Here is an 18,131-nt window from a genome sequence, read left to right on the forward strand (position 1 = left end):
GACTACAAAGACGTTCGTATTCTATGAACCTTATCTGTAGCCATGCTAAGTCAGCGTAAAAGGAGGAAATCACAGGCCTTACATGAAATGGGCAATCTTTTCTCTGTTTTCCATAAACTCTGTTTCATGGAAATGATTTTATATAAATTTTTGAATTACTCAAAACTGGCATTTATAATTAGATCTGAATTTGGCATCTAAAAGGCAACAGGAAGCTTAAAATAAGTTCACTATATATTTTATGTATGAAATTAAGTGTTTAACAGTATTTATTCCTTGTTCAGTATCCAAATGGTTTGTTTTCCCACATCCACCAAAAATAAGTTTATTTGCTTCTTTTCTTTTCAGCCGTAACATAGCTTTTTCCTGCCTAGGAAGGTGTATTAGTCACATTCTTAAACTGATTTAAAAAGTAACACTGTAAATACCAGGAACTCTCATTCTCTGAGCTTCTAGTAGGTGAGCCAGGGAGTTAACGCTCCTTAATCATCAGAAGCAGGCCAAAGGCCTTGTTAAAATAAGCAGATGGTTTGGCCCCACTACCATCCCCATGCCTTTCCTGGGAAGATACTTAAATGGGACTCATATATTACAGCAGAATATCCCAAGGTTTACAGGTTTTTTTTTGCAATAGAGAAAACTTACCAACTACCAAAGAGTTTTCTGACGTGGCCAGAAAAAGGAAACAAAAAATTTGATGGCTACTTATAATACAGCCCAACTGGCATTCAAAAGGCAAGCTTTAAAAATCCATGCTTCAAGAAAGTATTTTGGATTAATATGATTGTGTCATGGTACCTCAAAGGTATCGAAAGTCTTTTAATGAGATATTTTCTGCTATATTATTCTAGGGTATAAGTCTTTATGTATTTATTTTTGTCCCATTCTTTGTAGGGTAGGGAATATTCACAAAAAGCTTTTTTTGCCAGTCATGATTATTTTCAGCAACATGACTTTTCTTAGCTGTTTCCAAATGTCTCAGTTTCTAGTGATATATGTATGATGCTGCACATCTCAGACCCCACAGATGCACCACAGGGGTGTGCTTGGTCTTATTTTTAAAAGCTAATTCATTTTGACCTTCCTATTTTCTCATTTATTAAAGGCAAATACTAAACGCTTCTCTTGAACAATCTACTGGATACTTTTGGAACAAACTAATTTGGAAAAAGATAATCTTATCAGATGGATCTAAGTTACAATGGCCCACTCAATGTGTGTGCTCTTGCTGGCAGAGGTCTTGAGAGGAGAAAAGGGAATGAAGGCAGGGTCATGTGGGTCTACTCACTTTTTCTTAAAGCTCATGGCAGAGCACTTAATGTAAGTCTGTTCTTCAACCATAATATAATGGACTGAGTTCTGAAAGAGTGGTCATTTGTTACATCAAATGTGTATGTCTGTGTGTGTGCATTTGTATTTGTGTGTATTGAAAATGGGAACAAAAATACCATAATCTTAGCCTCCTAAGATAATTATTCTCATTTCAGATTTCCAAATTATCTTTATACATATGCAAATGTTTTTAAAAACCACTACAAAAGCATATATATAATTTATATATAATTTTATATTTTACTTTTTCTATTTAATATATTAAAGCATTTTTCCATATAAGTATGTCTAATGGCCATCTAATATTCCACGAAGTCATAGTATAAGTAGCCATTTTATTATTGTTGAAAATTGAGCCTATCTTAATATGTAAAATTATGTTAGAGCAAGTCGGCATCCATAAATATGGGTATGTATAGTATTTCAGATATGACAGCTAGAGGCTTAGTTTGTTAGTGTTTCTATTTGCCATAATTCTTCATAATGTAAAATTTCACGTTGCTGGACTGAATTTTTTGGTGTCAAGTAAACTTCATTGAAATAAAAGATTTTTAAAATTTTGTACATTTTTTTACAAGGTACCTGGTAGGAAAGTCAACATATGACTATTGTTTGTATTACATTTATTCAACTTTCCATTGAGAGTTTGTGCCTGTGGGTACTTGCCCAAGAATGTCAGCCAGGGCTGATATATGGAAACCCACTCTGGCAAGTCAGATCCCCAAATCTGTCATTGTAGTCCACAGCATCAGGAATTAGTTTCCTCTATTTTTCACTGTCAAAAGTGGATTACTTTGGAAGACACTAAAAACCCAAGTGCTGTTATCATTGTTTGTCAAAGTAATTGTAGAGAGTAAGCCCTACTGTGATGGGTCTTACAAAAATGCAGGGAGAGATTAGAAGTGAACCAAAAAGAGAAAATGCATGTAAGGCTTGATTTAGATTGATGTTACTGTTCTTTACCCCTCATTGGCTTTGCTTTTAAATACCTTCTTTGATGAATTACAAGGTTGTGAGATCCCACGGGAGATCACCTGTCTATTCCCTTACCTTGAAGCAAGACTACAAATCCATGCCCCAATTCTTTTTTTTAAAAATCCTCCAAAGAAGTTGGTTCTTTCAGATATCCATTTCAACATTTTATACTTTCAGTAGGGTCTTAACTGGGTTTACTTTTTCTTCCCACATTTGAATGCCTTTCTTTTTATTTGGATTTTAGTGTCTTTAGAAAGTCATTCCCAGTTGCCTCAAGTGGAGGTTTTTCCCTTAATTAATAAATACGCATCACTGCATTCTCTCATTCCAAAAAAGAGATTCTGGTTCTATTTTAAGAGCCCCAATCAGATTAGAAACTACCATATATGCCACATAATTGAGGGAATGCCCAACGCCCTGAGGTTTGAGGAAGGAGAGAATTTGGTTCAGAAATACAGAGCTGGGTTCCAATGGCTTCTATAGCACATGTAAGTGTCCTGCAAATGTGAGACAATGTTAATAATATTCACTGATACATCCATAAGAAAAAAGAGAATGTGAATCTTACTGAAACTTATCACTTGTATGATGACCTACATTTGGAGGACAAATATGGACTAATAAAAATAGAAATATATAGAACATGAAAGTAAATCCAAACAGATGCAGGCATTTAAGTGATAAATCTGAGTTTTTTAAAAGGAAGGATAAGGCACAGAAGATGATGCCAGCAGCAGTTTCCATTTGAGGATAGATGAGTCCTCAATTTTCACAGTCTTAGAATATGTTTGAATAAGTTATGCCTTAAACTCTTTGGGAGATTTTAGCTCACTAATTACAAAATTTCTGTTTAGGCATGCTAGAATTTGCATTTAGGAAGAACCATTTTCGTTCTCAGTTCTGAAGTCAAGTGTATGTGATTTCAACTGGAAAGGGGGCATGCTGAATGAATCATTTTCTTAGAGGACATTGACCAGGTTGCTTACTGATAATGGGAGGAGCGGTGGGAAACGGTACATCACTATGTTTTGGCCTGAGAGGAACAATTAACTGCACCCCCCGTTACATTCCCAGCCTCTGCTTTTCTCCTTTCATCCAGGCACTCTAACTAATGGCTGGGCAAGTGGCTGTGCTCTACTTGGAGGAGATCACACAATACCTGAAGCATTATCTTCCTGTAGAAATGACACGACGAACTGGTTTCTGCTCCCCGTTATTTAAGTTCTAGCTCAGGGCACTGAATTCATTATGTGCTGAACATGAGGATCTGAAAGACAGTTTGGTCCTTGTGCTGTGTACTCTGTTTTTCCATGAATGTATCTCCTGATAACTTCTACAACACATTTTGGTAAATACTAGTCTCAGACTCAAACCCAGTGCACTGAAGAGCAGCACTGGCCTAAACTAGCCTTGTTAAAATTCAGCTATGTCCCATCCCTTTTCTATCTTCAGGTTCAGTTCAGTTGTCTATGGAGTAGCAGTCACTGGGATAAACTATTTTCTTGCCTCTACCATACCAAAAGAGGAAGAATTAGAATTCAAACTGCCTGTACGCTAATTTAAATAGGCACCTTTTAAAGTTATCCCTGATCACTTTTTCAGGAAAACCTTCAATCAATTTGTTAAAAGAGGAAAGACCACCATAGTCACATGATACTTTTTTTTCATAAGTTCATTACCAGGTTCAAGAACCTGGTAATGAACTTTTCTTGAACATTTCCTGAACTCCCAAATACTAGAAATTTAACATGAAGCCCCTGCTTTAACAGAATTTAAAAATAGAGAAAATAGTAATTAACATAGACTTTGGAATAAAGCAAACTTTTGATTTAAATTTCTGCCATTACTTGCTTAGTTATATGATTCCAGGTAAGTTTCTTAGCCTCTGTGAGTCTCAGTTTCCTCATTTGCAAATTTGACTTAATAATATCTGTAACATAGTTTGTGAGATTTCATTGAACTAATTAGTTATTTCAGATTTAAATTGAACTTGTCCATTGTTTTTCTTCTCAAGGGGACTGACCAGCAATTAGAATCACAAAATTGGAAAGTTCTGAAGAAGGAACACAAGCCAGCAGGTAGAAGGGGTTGGGTTTGGGGATTTGCAGTGGTAGTGAGGATCAGTCTTCAGAAATTACCCAAGAAAGGTGCTGCTGATGCAGGACAGCAGGGCTAGCACCAGCTGACATGAAGTTTTGAGAGTCATAACTGAAACTGACAACAACCATTCCTCATCTAATATAGACTAGTTATGCTGCAAGATTCAGATCTAACACAAAATATGCTGACAAATTTAGCTGAGTTGTATGTAAAATTGGTCAAAACAATTCCTATAATGATGACGTAGAAACCTCCAGGCATTTTATTCTTTAAAATATTAAAGAGATGAGTTCGTGTCCTTTGTAGGGACATGGATGAACCTGGAAACCATCATTCTCAGCAAACCGACACAAGAACAGAAAATCAAACACCGCATGTTCTTACTCATAGGCGGGTGTTGAACAATGAGAACACACGGACACAGGGAGGGGAGCACTACACACTGGGGTCTGTTGGGGGGAAATAGGAGAGGGACAGCGGGGGTTGGGGAGGTGGGGAGAGATAGCATGGGGAGAAATGCCAGATACAGGTGAAGGGGAGGAAGGCAGCAAATCACACTGCCACGTGTGTACCTATGCAACAATTTTGCAAGTTCTTCACATGCACCCCAAAACCTAAAATACAATAAAAAATATTAAAGATTAGGATTTCAAAAGAGGAAAATTTGGGGACCAAATGACAAGTATTTAGTAATTATCTAGTTTTGTAAGATGTTGCATGTGCTTTTTCTCTCCCTACTTTTTTTTCTTTCTTTCATGAGGGGTAGGGTTTTGGGATGGAAATTCAGGAGAATAGTCAGTGCCATAGTTTACATTGCTTTCTTAATCTTTAAAAATTTTAAAATTTTGGGCACATCTTCACAGCTCAGTATCTTACCCCAGCCAGAGGGTACTAATAAAAAGCTTATATTGCATTATGAAACACAGGGGCTTAGAAAACTCTACGCATACAGAACATTTACTTTGCAAAGACATTTCTCATATATTTGAGTACTCCTAATTAAGTGCTATTTGGAGAACATTAACATATACACTTCACTGATCTTTAGTGTTTTAGGTATAATTACAAGGATGGATATTCTACTCCATGCTCCTCATCCTATCTGGTAAAAGAAAAGGTGATGAAAGAGATGGAAGCGATTATTGCCCTTTTTCAGGAACTTGCAATATCGTGGAATGGAATAAACCAAAGGATGGGGAATAGAGGGAACTGAAAACAGAAGCATTTGAATTTTATATGGGATTTTTCACGCCTATGTGTATCATGGAAAGAGTGGCCCAGAAATCTTGGGAGCAGCTAAGGAAAAGGTGTTGAATGGATGCTGGCTATTGCAGCCCTCCCTTGGTACCATATGGTGTTGTGGTGTTGGCAGAATTGTTGGGGGTTTGGAGTAAGGAAACACACAACTATAGGGCATGTGTAGAGTGTATGTGCTGCAGACCAAAACATCATCCCTAGCGTAGGTCCTGTTACCTCTTTCTAACTTAGAGGAAATTTAACATGATGGATAAGAACCTTGAAGTCAGACAAAATTCTGAATCTCAGCCCTCCTATTATTAGCTACTTGGCCACATGGAATTCCAGCTTCTCTGAGTTTCAGCTTCTTTGTCTATACATTGGGGATAATAATGGTGCCTACCCCACAGTGTTGTGAGTAAATGAGTTACACACAGCACAATGCTTGGCTTAAACAGATACTTAATAGACGTGAGCTTAAACATGGGTAAAGGTAAATTTGCACAATACATGATATTCCGGGTAACAGAGAGCACTGTTTACCAAAAAGAAACAAAAATGCACCTTTTTGACCAAAATCAGGCAATCTACTGTGACACATAGGTTCCATTGCCTTACGTCATCTTCAAACATGGCTACATGGCCCCAGTGCAAACACATCAGTATACACAGCTTGGAAAGTCAATGACCTTGAAAAGAGGCAAGCATCTCTCCTCAGATTCTAAGTTAAACATTAATGTTGATTTTACCTCAGGCAGGCATTTCAAAGGCTGCTTTCTATATTCACTGTTTATGACTTAGACTATCCAAAAATATATTCTAAAATAAAAACAGAAAATTCCACACTCTCTACCTATTTTAATATTCCAATCTCACCCTGTTTTTGTTTTTTGACACAGAGATACAATTAAGAGCAGACTATTTCTGACACTATGTTGGTTTCTGAAAGACATTTTTTTCTCCTCTCTTTAAAACACTAGCAGAATGTGAAAATTCGGGAGAGCACCTTCTCGGAATATTGATTTATTTATGTAAAATCACAGCTCAAAGGGAAGAGCAGTTGGTTAACTTGTGGCAAATCATAACCTCTGTCCACATTCCAGAGTATATTTGCAGCTTTGAGAATGAGAAAAGTTGACTTGAGATAGTTTCAAATTTTCCTTTTGTACGTGGGGCCTTTCACTTCACTCATAAATGTTCCTGTCTGTATTCTAGTGTTATCCAGGGTCCAGAAATTTATTCTTGCATATAAACTAGTTATAGTCCACATGAAAAGAGAAATATTGGTGTAGAAGGCTTTCAGAGGGGAGGCTGGAAACAGGAGAGTGAAAATTACCTGCTGATCATTGAACAGGCCCCCGAGACAAAAAGTCCTTAACTGAGGAATTTAGAAGGCAGCAAGGACCACCTGGTGACTATCAAACTGGTCAACCAGAGGCAAAACTCCTTATCTGGGAAAATCAGAAGTAATTAGACTTCCCTAATATATACAGTTGGCCTCTGGTTCCAGGCCTTTTTCAACCTTTCTAAGTAATTAAAATTTCTATATAGAGATGTATAGAAACACCAGATGTATAGAAAGTTTAATTTAGGAGAATGGTCACTGTCACAGTTCACATTGCAGTACATTTAGGGAATCTTACATCTTTGGTAGCTTTCTTATTCTTTAAAAACTTTTAAATTTTGATCAATTCTTCATAGCTCAGTATCTTACCTCTGGAATGTCATGCCAAAACTCATTTTGCAACTTTTGCTGACATTATCACACCAAAATATCTACAAATGTAATCATTAATCATGACCTATGGGGCTAATATGGTCCAAATTACCCTTAAGCTCCCGCCTTAAGGTCCATGAATAACCCTAAGGAAAAATTCATGGCGGTGTGCTCAGTCCTCTCACTGAGGTGCACCGCTGCACTCTTCTGCAGTGTTCTTTCTTTCTAATAAACAACCTATACTGTTGTCAGTAAATTCTTTTTACCAACACATGAGCTGACCACTTCCTGATGCCAGGGCACTGACACCTCGCCTGGCAGTCACCTCTGACATTGCCCTGTAAGCATTTTAAAATTGTAAGTAGATAAGCTTGGCCTGAGGTGGCTTTGTGTGCCCCAGGTTTGCCCACTGTGCAATGTTCTGCTGTTTTCCAAGCCAGAAGTCTGCCAGCTTCTGAAGCCCAGGAGCAAGGCACCCCAGTGAATACTCTGCCGTCTCTGGTTCACAATCTCACTGTGGCCTGTCCCAGGGGGAAAATAATTGCATATAAGTAATGATTTGAGAGATGTTTAAAGTAGAGCAAAAAGGAAGAAGAGTGGAGATAAGCCTGGCAGGGTGACAGCCAGTGCCAGAAGTTGTTTTGCATAAAGCAGGCTGACAGGGAATTCTTCTATCCGCTTTGGGGAGAGGGGGAGGGGGAAAAGCTTAGGGGTCATTCCACTTTGCCTTCCGGCACTTGAAATCTGGGAAGAATGGAAGGGAGTGGTGATAAAGATGCTGAGATGTTCACCAGCCCTGCAGCAAAAGTGAAAATACTCCTCAACTTTTTAAATGGTTCTGGAAACAATGGATTGTTTCCCCCCATAAAATAGTGAAAGTGAATGGCTACTTGATGTATCTGATTGCTTATTTTAGGAATTCAATTGGCAATGGACAGACTTGTGCTAGACCAATAACTTTTAAATTTCAAACACATAAGTACATAATTTATTTTGCATTTTTCAATAGCATTTAATATATGAAGAAATAAGGCTCAGAGAGTTGATGTGATTTGGACTCTGAGTTCTATGCTCTTTTGATCTATGCCATACTTTTTCCTAAGAGCTAAGTACTGTGATGTGAAAAAGTGCTAAGACACTTTCCTCACTTATAAAAAGCTTATATTCTACCTATCGAGACAGTGGAAACAGGTAAACAAGGCATCTTTTTATGTAACAGCGTTGTGTGGCTATGCACCTACACTTAAAGAATTAGCGTGTGTATAATGAAGTGCCAGCTGGATGGTGCAGGATAGGCAACATAGTACCCAGGTCAAGGATCAAGGCAGTGCTGAGCATCATCAAGAAGTCTAGTGAGAATGAAAAGAAAACATGATTGAAGCCCATACCATAGGTATCACAGTACGTTCCTATGTAGACTATTATACCTGGGGTCCTGGTCATCTTAGCTTTAAGAAGTATGATACACACAGCTACCTATGAACCAGCAGTTCAGGAGAAATAAAAGCGTATGTCCATAGAAAGCTGTACATGTACAACAGCTTTATTTCCAACAATCTCAAACTGGAAGCAACCCAAAAGTCCACCAATAGGAAAATGGATAAATCTTGATATATTCACATAATAGAATACTACTTAGCAATAAAAAGGAGCGCAATACTACTGTATGAAGAATCTCAAAAACATCATCTTGAGCTGAAGAAGCAAGACACAAAATACTATGATTCCATGATATATAGCTCAAAACAGGCAAACTAATCTATGGTGAGAAAAATCAGAACAGAGGTTACCTCTAGGGGCTTGGGCAAAGATACATTGGAAAGAGTTATGAGGAACTTTTTGGGGTGCAAGAAATGTTCTGTAGCTGGACTGCAATGGTGTTACACCATGCGTAGAGTTGTTACACTGTGTGTAGAGTTGCCAAGACTCATCGAACTGTACACTTAACATCTGTGCATTTTACTGCATGCCAATTTTATCTCAATTTAAAAAGTCATGATGTTGCTAGAAAAAAGGTCCAGAAAAGAGCAACTTGGGGAATCTCTGAGAAGCTATAGTATGAAAACAAGCTGCAAAAAGACTGGTTCTCATGTTTAAAACTTTGTTTTTACACCAGGGAAATTAAGCATAAAACTTCTTATCCTAAAGGACAGTAGACTAGAAGAAAATGGCTGTGGAATCAGAAAAACTGGCATTTACATCCTGAGTTCTCATTGGCTAGCATATGTCCTAGGCCTGGGTTCCTCATTTCTGAAAAGGAAAGCTTAGTACTGACCTTACATCAGTAGAAATGGTAATAAGGAGTGTGGTTTTGGAGACAAGTGTTGTAGTTTAAAGAGAGACTAGAATATTTTCAGCAAATATCCCAAAACTTTTGAAACAGTCCCAGGAAAGACAGTCCCAGCATACCTGAGTGCTGTTTCACATGGGACCTCAGTCAGCCTGGAGCATCACACTTTGATGTTTAGGATCTCCACCCTGGAAACTCTTTTTTAATAAACAGATTTAGGACCAGGTGCAGTGATTCACACTTTACGAGGCTGAGGTGGGAGGACTGCTTGAGGCCAGGAGTTTGCGGACAAACTGAGTAACATAGCAAGATCCTGTCTCTACAAACCATAAAAAAAAAATATTAGCTAGGCATGGTGGTGCCAGTTGCAGTACCAGCTACTCAGGAGGCCGAGGTGGGAAGATTGCTTGGGTTTGGGAGTTTGAGGCTGCAGTGAGTTACAATTGTGCCACTGTACTCCAGCCTGGGTGACAAAGAGAGATGCTGTCTCAAAAAAATTTTTTTAATTTAATTTAATTTAAAAATAATAAGGAAAATAAAAAATAAGAAACAGCTTATTGAGAAAAATGGTATTTATTCACATACCATAAAATTAACTCATTTAAAGTGTACAGTTTGGTGAATTTTAGTATATTAACTGGGTTATGTAACCATCCTTGATATCTAATTCTAGAAGATATTCATCACTGCAAAAAAAATCCCATACCCATTACCTGTCATTCCCCATTCCCTACCCTACCCCTACCCTTAGGCATGAATCTACTTTCCATCTGTGGATTTGCATATTTTTGTTCATCAGTGTTATAGCATGGATCAGCACTTCATTTCTTTTTGTGGCTAAGTAATTTTCTATTGTATGGACGACATTTTGTTTATTCATTCATCACTTGATGAACATTTTGGTTGTTTCTACTTTTATTGGCTGTTATAAAAAATGCTACTATTGTTCTTGTAACATTTTTTTGGTGTGTGTACGTGAGTTTCCATTTTTCTTGGGTAGAACTTAGTAGAATCGTTTAGTAGAATTGGCAACTTGATTTAACATTTTGAGGAACTGTCAAACTGGTTTCCAAAGTGGCTACATCATTTTACATTCCAATATGTAGCAATTCTTATACATTGTATAAGAATATGTAGCAATTCTTATACATTGCTACATATATACCAATTCTTATACATTGCTACATACATAACAATGTATAAGAATTCCAATTTCTTCACATCTTCACCAACACTTGTTATTGTCTGTCTGATTTCAGAAGAACCTGAAACTTTGGTTCCTTTGTGTGGTGTTAGAGCTTAGGAGTTAATTGGTACACAATCACTGACGTCACGCCAGGGTAGCACTATCTCCCACTCACACGTGCTGAGCCTTACACTGAGTTCATCTTTGTGAAATCTTTTCACACCCCACAGACTCTTGCACATGGGATCTAGGCTCAGATATCTACTCTTTTATTAAAACCATGTTTGACAATGCCTTCTGAACACTTAGGCTGTCCCAGTGTCCTCAAAAAAGGAAGGATATAAGTCTAGTCATCAGAGCAATGCTTTTTAGCTGGCAAGGAAATAAGGGCTCTGACCAATGCTTTCAATAACAAAAACCACTAATACTTTTTGAGAGCTTATGTGCTGCCAAGTATTGTTCTATGTGCTTTACATGAATTATCTCATTTAGAGTGTGTCACAACTCAGGGAGGTGAGTAATGTTATCTCATTTTATGTAAGGATTAAGCAACATGCCCAAGGACACATCAGTAGTTAGTGGGGTCATAGTGATCCACATAGGCTGAGCTTTAATCTACCCTGCAGTTCTGTCTCACCATTAATTCATAATTGACTAAGCATAGTGGGCCTATCTTTTTTTTTTTAAAAAAAACTTTATTTCAACATAACTATGCTTACAGAAATACCCATATATTGGTTAATAGAATGCAATTTAAGCTTAACTTATCCTACACAATTTGGACCAAAAACTTGGTACATGGTTTAAGATTTAAAAAAAAAGATCTGCAATCTGGTTTATTTTTATCTATTACAAATGTATAAAAGATCCTCCCTGAAATGCTGCTAAAGAAGGCAGCAAGAACCTTGAGAAATTTACCTTTGGTTTGTCTCAGAAAAATAACACGTATTGCACTGCATGAGTTTATAAAATTTGCAACAAAACACTCTTGTAATGTTTGAATAGAATTAGAATTAGAAATTTCAATAACTAATGGGTATGGAAGGGACTGGGAGGGAACCTATATACACATGTGAGACTGTAAAAGCTATCTGATTTAGTTAGCATTGTATGTTGATTGTAAACCTACACAAACCAAGATTCATATAATTTCCTCAATCTGAATTAACACTATCTGTTCATTTCATCTGCTGAGGTCAGCCAGGAAACTAGGAACACTAGCTGTTAAGTTTTTCTGACTTACGCAAAAAAGAAAATTAAGTTTCTTCCTCAGCTTTTCAGTCCAGAAGTGACAGTATACTACAGACAAGGTATTCCTTCCATTGTCAACATTCATAGGGTGATATGCAATGAGGTCTACTTGAGTTTTAATTTGTATCAGCACTCATATATAAAACAGTCTCCAAAGTTAATTACACATGACTTTAGAAATGACTCTAAAAAATAAAATGGCCCTTCTTAGAAGACTAGAGCAAAACATCCAGCCATAATTATAGGCCTTATCAAAAAACCAATGCAGCCCCTTGTGAATTACACAATAAAACAAAAAAGTTGCCACAAAATAAGAAGCAGCTCTGAAGAAAAGAGGAAAAAAATAGTAACTTAAAATATCTTGAAAACCAATGTGAATATAGGTTCAAAAGATACTTAAGAGATTTGTTTTCATAAGACTACCTAAGAGTAAGGCTTATAATGTATTCTAATATTTCAAGTTTATCACGAGTTACTAAACATCAATTTATAAATAACAGATTCATTTTTTGTTCTTTCATCAAAAGGGAAAATTCTAACTTAAATTTTATCCAGTGTGGAGGAGTGGGACTAGAAAACAAAAAGATGCAAACAGTTCCATGTAAACATCACATTTTTCAAATGGAAGAACTTCCAACCGGACCAGAAATTCATACTGCTAATAATATTTTTCATTGAAAGATTTTTAATAAATACGACTACATGGCATTAAGGTTTAGAACCTAATACAGGGCTGACAATCAAGTCCTTATTTTCTGGCAGAAGGCATCAAGTCCAATCAATTTCCAGTAACAATGTTTTTTACCAATTGATTTAATAATAAGGGGTTTTAATTTCCTTCATGTTTTTGTTTTTAGCATTCCAGTCTTAAAGACTAGATTAGAATTTAGTTCAATTCCCCAGAAGGTAAATGGTTTTTCTTTTGTAGTATGAAGGAATCCACAAGAAACCGCTTCCCCAAACTAATTCCTGATAGCCAATCTGTGCTTAAGGTGAATCTTTCTCTATGCAATGTGAATGGTCACGTAGGTAAAATGTACCCATGAACATTAAAACTGGTTGTTAGAAAGAATGAACTACCTTTATAATTTAAGTTTTAAAGCATAAATATTTGCAGCTTAATCTTCTGTTGACAGTGATTGTCGGAGCCTAGAATTCAACATTTACAATTTCCATTTGTTCACCACAAAACACACACCATTATCACACAACTTACTCCTCATGTCTTAAGAGAAGAATCTTCTGCTTTTAAAAAATCTTTCATCTCCCAGTCAATTCGATTTTCAAACAAGCTTCACTCTCAGATTTTTAACAAGCTTTCCACCCACAGATTATTAATGCTTTTCCTAATCTTTCATGTTGTACTGCCAAAATCCGAAACCTGCCTCAAAGAGATCATCAGATTTAAAAAAATGAAACATAAAGTGGTTATTTCTAAATAGAATATGGGAGGTCAGAATTCAAGATTCCCTACTGGGATCATATTCTGTTTTACTGCAATGAATAACTGCTATCAGTAAGAAAAATCCTACACTGGATTCTTTCATACTCTTTGGCAATGGGACAAAGACAAAAATGTTTTGGAGTACATGCCCTTTCTCATACAAAGTGCCCCCACGGGAACACCAGGATAGCTGCAATTCATTTGAGGCCTCAACTGTACAAAGAGGCTATCATAGAGACAGCCAGGACACCCACTAGTTTGTGGAGATCCCTGAGAAAGTATGATTTCTAAAAATCTGGCCTGAACATGTTTCACTAGCCTTTTTCACTGTATAGGAAAGTTGTAGCTGGTCTACCAGCACTCATACGTACTACCTCCCTTATCCTAGGTTTGCTGTGTAATAGCTATGGCTTTGGGATCTCCCAAGTGATATTCTATAAAACTTGAAGGAATAATTATGTCTCCTAATTCCAAGTTTGAAGTTTCCAAATATTGTTTCCTGTTGTGTATGCGCAGATGACGCACCCGTAGACTCGCTCCTCAGCCCCAGCTCTGGTGTGGTGTTTCAGGTGTGCCGTATAGGGATCGTATTGATTGGTATTGTAGCCACAGTAGTCACAGTGAATAGGGACCTTGGAGAAATCTCCCTCTTCTGCAGTGGAAGAGCCAGATTCCCTGGCTTTTGCTTGCTTCTCTGCACTTTCTTACACAAAAAATTTCTTGGCACGGTGAATGCTGATGTGATGCACAAACCATTTTTCAGATTCTGCTTCGTATTGGCATGACTTACAGTGAAAGGATTTGGTCTTCGAGTTCTTGCCTTTGTCCTCTGCTCCAGATGTTTCAGGAGGAAGATCTTTATTTGAGCCGTAAATCTCTGGAGCAGCTGGTGCCTCAAATACAGGCTGAGGTTCTATAACGCTGAGTTCCAAACTTCTCAGTTCCACGTTTTCCAGTCCACGAAGTTCACCTTTTATTTCAGCAGACTCTTCAAGTCCTTCTCCTTTTTCACTATCTGAAAAGTTGTTATGCCCAACAGGCATCAATTTTGCCATCTGTCTTTCTTCCCTGACCAGGTAATCACAGCAGCTGCCACTTTCTTCCCCAATGAAGGCCACATTTGCCAGGATGATAAGTTGAGGTGCAGCCAGTTCAGCTTTGCAGAAGTCATGCAAGTCATACATGTCTTTAGGCAAAGCCATTCCAATGTTGCCACTGCGGGTAAACAGCCCTCCTTCTCCAGAAGACTGCCCCATCACCTGGGTGACCATAACTGTATTCGCGCAGGTGGCATTTGGGCTTCTCCGGCTGCCCCTGGGCTCACCCAACGCCCCGGGCTGGGTGCTCTGGGAGTCTTCGAACTTCACTACCCCACGGCGCCTGGCAGGAACGTGCCACAGCCCCGCCAGCTCAGGAGGTCAGATGGCCGAACCTGGGTGTCTATCTTATTCACCACTGTATTCCCTGAAATTAGCACAACTCCTGGCTTATCAAATAGGTTTAATAAATATATGATGAATCCATGAAAGAATGAATAAATAAAATTAATTTGCAGTATTTAAAAGTTCTTGTTCATAATTGGCAGGAATTTAATCATGTTTAAAGCAAGTAAGTTTGTGTGTCTGGGTATGCTTCCTCTCCCTTGGATTCTTTAGTAACTTAAGCTCTTGTTTTTCAGCAAGTCCTCATTCTCCTCCCTTATTCTGTAGTACAGCTAGTACAACTCAATCACTGACATTTCATCTAATTGCAGAGTAACAGAATGTAATGGATTAAAGATTTTACAGCACAAACATTTGGCCTGCTCAAAGGTAGGTAGGAGTAAGACAGAAGGTAAAAACATCTAATTTGAAGATTCACAAACAAGATAAAAAAAATTGCTCTGAAGCATATGATGAACTCAAAAGAAAAGATTACATTTTAAAAGGTTTAAATCTGTGGAAGACAGAACAAGGCATTCTCCTGCATTGCTCACACTGCTTCCCACTCAAAATCCTCTTCATTATTTCAATAATATGAAAAACCAGATGCAGACAAGACTGCTCTTGTCTACATGATTATTCTCACTCTCTTTTTGTTTTATATTTGTTCCTATTTCAACCCCCACTTCTCAGTTTCTGCTTTGCCAGACTATATACATGAAATCAGGCTCCCAAAACCACTTTCCACTGCTTTATTTAAAATTCAACTGAAAACTCTCAGTCATTTTATTCTTTGGATAAAAAGAAAACCTAATACTTACATTGATTTCTATTAAAACAATTATATTTTCTTGGTACTGCGTGTTATCAGAATTTATATCTTCTAATGAGAATTTTCCCCATAGCAACCCATTTGAGAGACCATGTAACAATGTTAGTGTGCAAAGCACTTAGGAGAGACTCAGAATATAAATCTCACAAGAACATCCATCTCATCGCTTTACCACAGTAATTAAAATGGTTTTACCTAATTTGATCATCAACTAATAGCCTACACTTGACCCTACACAGTTATGGCCATTTCGATGAAATTTACCTTTTCAAGACAAAGACAAGTCATTATTGAGAGCAGATAAAATAATGTATTATACACTAAGAAAGATATTTGGATAGAGGGACTGGAATTCAAAAATGTTTTGGGATACCATATAAGCAGTGCAACTGGAATAACTGGGTATCTTTCAAAGATGACTCTCTCGAAGGTGATATAACATTAGAATACACGTTTGTTAAATTCTAATTTGTTTGACCAATCTACTTGAAAGTATTTGTTTAAGCACTTTGGATGTTGCAGTCACAGTGCAACGTGCTGGGCATAAATAGATAAACAAAACAGACAATATCCCTGCACTCTCTTCATGGCAGTATGGCAATGTAGAGTGAAAATGGGTTTGGGAACCAGACAGATCTGAAAAAAACAAGAGAGACTCTTTAAAGAAGATGGTGTGGGTTGGGTGCGGTGGCTCATTCGTGTAATCCCAGTACTTTGGGAGGCTGAGGTGGGTGAATCACTTGAGGTCAGGAGTTGGAGACCAGCCTGGCCAACATGGTGAAACCTCATCTGTACTAAAAATACAAAAATTAGCTGGGTGTGGTGGTGGGCATCTGTAATCTCAGCTACTCAGGAGAATTGCTTGAACCCAGGAGGCGGAGGTTGCAGTGAGCTAAGATCATGCCACTGCACTCCAGCCTGGGTGAGACTCAGTCTCAAAAAATGGAAAGTGTAGGCTTTTAGACCTGTGTTTGAATTAGTTCTGGCACTGCCTGGGTGAACTTGGACACATTACTTAAACTTTCCTGGGTTTCAGGTCCCTTCCTTCCCTGTTTTGTAAAACAGATTTCATAATGCCAATTCTGAAGAATGTTATGAGAATGTTGTTTTCTTTTTTTGTCAGCATACAGTAGACTCTTAGTAAATGGTAGCTATTATTTGTGTTTATAGCATAGGTAGAAAAGTTAATATAAGCTTTATTGAAGATGAACTTTGGAAACTAGAGAGCCAGACTGTGAGCCAAGACCTTTGGGTGGCTGTCACTGTGACGGGGAAGGCAGGTGCACTGGGGCTAAAGTAAGACAATGGGAGGGAGAACAAAGGAAGGTAGTAAAAGTGCGTTTTGAAAACGCCCAGGGTCTCTCCTCGCTTTAATTCTTGCTTCAAATTGGAGTCTAATTTGTATTACTTTTCTAGGAATTTAAAATAAAAAAATATTATATTTTTGTTTAGAAACTCTGAAGTAAGAATTTGGATTTCTTCTACCCATGCCTGAAAAGTCTTTTTAACTAGAAAGGTAATCAAATTACAGTCCTACATACTAGAGAGATATTTCAAGTTATTTGCTTTTGCCTACCGTGTTCTTGGAAACCGTATAATGAAGTGGATAACATTTATTATGCATAAGAATACAATTATAATTGGTGACAGAAATTCTAACCAAACACTCAAACTCAAATAAACCACAGCTATGGCCCAAGATACCATAAAAAATGAAACACGTCTATACTTCCGTAGCAGTTTAAAGGGAAATCAATATGTTCCAAGTCCCATGATATGGACACACAGATATTAGGTACACTAATACATATTATAGCTTTAATATACTAATTAAAATAATCCAGTACTACTAAACTATATCTACTATATTATAAAATTGATTAACAACAAATATTCTAGGCATGATAAACTTAGATTTTGTTCTCATTCTTTGAGTTCTTCCTAGAACGAATTCTTTCCCATTTTCTTCTGGATCAATTTCCATGATGTAAGCAGAGACTTACACCATAGCTCTGAGTCTTAAATTTAAACAAAAGTTAAATTAAGCTAATCTATGAGCTCCATGTGCATAATGGAAACAGGATAAAAAAGAGGGTTACAGAGAGGAAGGAGACACTGAATAAGCCTTTAATAAACAAACAAAAGTTATTGAAACAAAATCTGTTATTATTTTCAAAATCATAAACAATAACAAGGCTGATTTTGCTAAGCATCTGTACTGCCTCTATCTTTAAAGAAACATATCAAAAAAACCCCAAAGAGGCACTAAACTATTTTCAGCATTCAGAGCTAGGACATTTTGCTAATTTGCTTTCAGAATACTTTAACCTTCATTTGTAAAATAGGA

General features: G+C 37.3%; 2 protein-coding genes across 3 annotated transcripts in view; both read right to left on the minus strand.

The window, feature by feature from the left end:
• Positions 1-18,131, minus strand: part of SYT1 (synaptotagmin 1) — a 268,273-nt gene that overhangs the window by 130,146 nt on the left and 119,996 nt on the right. The gene's annotated exons all lie outside the window — the stretch shown is intronic.
• On the minus strand, positions 13,999-14,802 carry LOC135275258 (RE1-silencing transcription factor-like). Its single transcript, XM_064376703.1, has one exon. The coding sequence runs from the start codon at positions 14,800-14,802 to the stop codon at positions 14,236-14,238; it is 567 nt and encodes a 188-aa protein (XP_064232773.1). The 3' UTR covers positions 13,999-14,235.

The sequence above is a fragment of the Aotus nancymaae genome, unplaced genomic scaffold (assembly GCF_030222135.1).
Source record: "Aotus nancymaae isolate 86718 unplaced genomic scaffold, 86718_ANA_hifiasm-v0.15.2.pri h1tg000016l, whole genome shotgun sequence".
Taxonomy (NCBI): domain Eukaryota; kingdom Metazoa; phylum Chordata; class Mammalia; order Primates; family Aotidae; genus Aotus; species Aotus nancymaae.

Coding starts and splice junctions, on each gene's coding strand:
- LOC135275258 (XM_064376703.1), bottom strand. CDS start 14,802: ATGGTCACCCAGGTGATGGGGCAGTCTTCTGGAGAAGGAGGGCTGTTT.